Below are 3,566 nucleotides of genomic sequence, written 5' to 3' on the forward strand. Positions count from 1 at the left end.
ACGTGGCCCTCTCTTCCCGTGGACAACACACCGCAGCCTGAGCCAGCCCTCAGCAGGACCCCTGCCCGACAGGCGGCTCCCCTCTCTGACTGCGTGATGGGGCCCCACGGGAAGAGAGGGCCACGTCGGGAAGGGCGCAGAGGACTTGCACCCGCTCCTGGTAGTCACCCACTCTGGGAGGGCAGGGAGCTGAGGGCCACCGACCTCGTCACGGCGCCCGAGAAGATCCTGTCAATCATCTTGGTGGAAATGGCTGCAAGGGAAGAGTGGGCCGTGAGCACAGCTGCGGGTCTCCGGCACCGCAGCCGGTGCTTCCCGCGCTGTCCTCGAGCGCAGCCCGGTCACCGTCACTGCCCATGGAGCCCATGCGCCGTGATGAGGAGACAAAGTCCTTCAGAGAAAACAGCACAGTGAAGCCGTCCCGAGTGCCCAGGACATGACCACACGCCGGGCAGCAGAGCACCGCCGACCCCACACACGGGAACCGCCCAGTCCTGCAGGCCGGAGGCCCTGAGGTCCAGGCTGGGCAGGGCGGGCTCCTCCCGAGGCCTCTCCCCTGGGCTGGCAGCCGCCGTCTTCTCCCTGTGTCCTCCCGGGGCCGTCCCTGTGTGTGCGTCTGTGTCCTCATCTCCTCCTCTACGAGGACCCCAGTCCTGCTGGGTCAGGGCCACCCTGGGACCTCATTGCACCCCACACAGCCCATTCTGAGGTCCTGGGTCAGGGCTGCGACTTCGGAGTTTTGGAAGGACAAAATTCACCCTTAAGAGGCATCATCTACAGGACAGAGAGCCCCAGAGTCTCTCCTGACCTCTAGGATTCACCCTGCTTGACCCAAACCACCTGATGCGAAAAGACAGGATCAACTCATGTCCTGCCCTCGGTCCTGTGAAGGGACTGCGTGTGGAAGCAGGGTCTCTGCAGAGGGACTTAGTGGAGTGGCCTGAGATGGGCTCCTCCTGGGTCAGGGGGCCCTCATGGAATGGCCGTGTCCTTCCCAGAGACAGAGGAGGGGACACAGATCCAGAGAAGGAGCCCCGTGGAGACGGAGGCAGAGACGGCAGTGAGGGGCCACCAGCCCAGGGCCACCTGGAGCCCAGGAGTTGGACAGGCAGGAGGAGCCCCCTGGAGCCCTGGACGGAGCTCAGCCGGGAACGGGTCTGCGTCCTCTGCCCGGGGGTTTTTGCCTGCTCCTGAGTGTGGGACCTTGGCCGGAGCCTTGGGGACTGGCGCAGCCCACAGGCGCTCTGCAGGCTAGTGGTCTTGGGAGAGGGGAAGGCCACAGAGGGGACGCCTCCCAGGCAGCTGCCCCGACGCAGCTGGAGCCCGGCCGCCATGGGCAGAGCTGGTGCTGCTGCCCTCACCTGCAGGCAGGCGCAGCCGAGGAGAGCGTGGACGATGGGCAGGGGGGAAGGACCAAGCCCTGTGGCCACCAGGGGAGGGCAACGTCTGCTGCAGCTCCTGCCTGTCCCACTCCAGGTAGCACACCCAGTCACCAGGGTCCTGAGGACGCCCTGGCAATCTGACAACAGCGTCACCCTGCTTCATGACTGCAGCCCCCGACTGTCCCCGAGCCATGAGAGGACTGGCCAGGGGCGTGGAAACCAGGATGGGGGGACTCTCAGGGACAGTGGGCTCTGATGACTAGGAAGGGGAGGTGACCCTGCACACCTGTGGGTCGGCGGTGTCCCTGAGGTTCTGGTCACTAGGAAGGGGAGGTGACCCTGCACACCTGTGGGTCAGTGGTGTCCCTGAGGTTCTGATGACTAGGAAGGGGAGGTGACCCTGCACACCTGTGGGTCAGTGGTGTCCCTGCCTGAGGTTCTGATGACTAGGAAGGGGAGGTGACCCTGCACACCTGTGGGTCAGCAGTGTCCCTCTTGAAGTTCTGATTACTGGGAGGGGGAGTAGCCCCGGTGACCGTCTGCGGCAGCCTGAGGGAGAGGACACTGTCCACAGGCGCTTGTGGAGCTGGGACACCAACGTCAGGGAGCAAGGGGCAGCGGAAAGTGAAGCAACAGGGCAGGGCCTCAGAGACAGCGTCCCCTGCTGGACCCACGTCTCCTGGTTTGGCGGCGACCCCGGGTGAGCTAGCGCCTGTGTGATCCTCTATCCTAGATAACAGGGTCCACCTGAGGAGCAGGACTCCTCAGGGTGGGCAGGAGACCCCGGTGACCACTGGAGAGCAGGTGTCCTGGCCTGGGCAGCCACAGGAGCTCAAGGAGGGGCGGCTGGGAGGCACAGCTGGGGACAGCATGCAGGCCGGCTCTGCCTGGGAACCCGACCTGAGGTTCCTCAGAGACAAACCCCGGGACTGGGGCAGGCCCCAGCAGTGACCAGGATGCAGGATGCGTGGCCAGTGAGCTGGGTCAGAGGTCTGGCCACTAGGAACAGGGGTGAAGGGCTGGGGCCACTGGGCATGGACCAGAGACACTGACGCCCGAGCAGGCTGGGGACAGGGGCTTTGACGACAGGGGAAGGGACGGGGAGGGCAGGGCTGAAAGCTGAGGATGCCCCACTCCACCTCATCCTACACAGGGATCACGTGTCCCAGACACCACCTCAGTGACAGAGGCAGTGTCCTGGGTCAGGACGGCAGGCAAGGAGCACGCAGGCAGGGGGAGGCTAGGAGGGCAGGGCCAGGGTGGACGCCAGGCTCCCTGAGCAGTGTGCGGTGTCACCTGGGCCTGCACAGTGCCCTGCCCCAAGTCCTGCAGCCAGGCTCACCGTGGTCATTGTGTCGGGCCAGGTCCTGCGCGTCGATGAGGAGGTCGTGGTCTGTGTCCAGCTCCCAAAACTTGCAGTAGATGACGTAGAAGTGCTCGTAGGAGAAATACTCCGTCAGCTGGTTGATGTCCGCCTCCTCCTCCAGCAGGGCCACGTTCTGCAAAGGACCAGGAAGTGGCTGAGCAGGGTCCTGAGGGGAGGAGCCTGCATGGGTGGGAGGGGCCTCCTGAAGACGGAGCAGTGAGTGGGAGGGGCCTCCTGAAGACGGAGCAGTGAGTGGGAGGGGCCTCCCGAAGATGGAGCAGCGGGTGGGAGGGGCCTCCTGAAGGAGGAGCAGTGGGTGGGTGGGGCCTCCTGAAGATGGAGCAGCGGGTGGGTGGGGCCTCCTGAAGGAGGAGCAGTGGGTGGGTGGGGCCTCCCGAAGATGGAGCAGCGGGTGGGAGGGGAATCCTGAAGATGGAGCAGCGGGTGGGTGGGGCCTCCTGAAGGAGGAGCAGTGGGTGGGAGGGGCCTCCTGAAGGAGGAGCAGTGGGTGGGAGGGGCCTCCTGAAGGAGGAGAAATGGCTTGGAGGAGAAATGGCTTGGTAGAGCTCGTGAAAAAGGGCCCGGAGCCTCTTGTGTCTAGGGGACGGGCTCTGCTCTGAGGAAGGGGCGGCTTCAGAGAGAGGGCAGCTTCCTCAGGGGTGAGTGGAGGAAGTCTGGAGGGAGGCCAAGGCGCAGGGCAGGCACACATGTCGGGCCATGCCGAGGACAGGCTGGCCATGCTGGAGACTGTGTCCCCTGATGGGACTTGGTGCTTGGTGGCCTGAGGGTCCTCTGTGCCGGGGCCCGCACCCGGGTCC

At 65.1% G+C, this 3,566-nt stretch overlaps 1 protein-coding gene across 1 annotated transcript in view; it reads right to left on the bottom strand.

Annotated features, from left to right (window-relative positions):
* LOC107160182 (uncharacterized protein KIAA1522) overlaps positions 1–3,566 on the bottom strand; it is a 31,702-nt gene that overhangs the window by 1,759 nt on the left and 26,377 nt on the right. Inside the window, exons 3-4 of the mRNA XM_048784632.1 lie at positions 2,725–3,559; positions 173–253 (exon numbers count right to left, since the gene is read on the bottom strand). Coding sequence (XP_048640589.1) covers positions 173–253; positions 2,725–3,559 — 916 coding nt within the window. The remainder of the gene's footprint in view (positions 1–172; positions 254–2,724; positions 3,560–3,566) is intronic.

This window comes from Marmota marmota, unplaced genomic scaffold, assembly GCF_001458135.2.
Source record: "Marmota marmota marmota unplaced genomic scaffold, marMar, whole genome shotgun sequence".
NCBI classification, from domain to species: domain Eukaryota; kingdom Metazoa; phylum Chordata; class Mammalia; order Rodentia; family Sciuridae; genus Marmota; species Marmota marmota.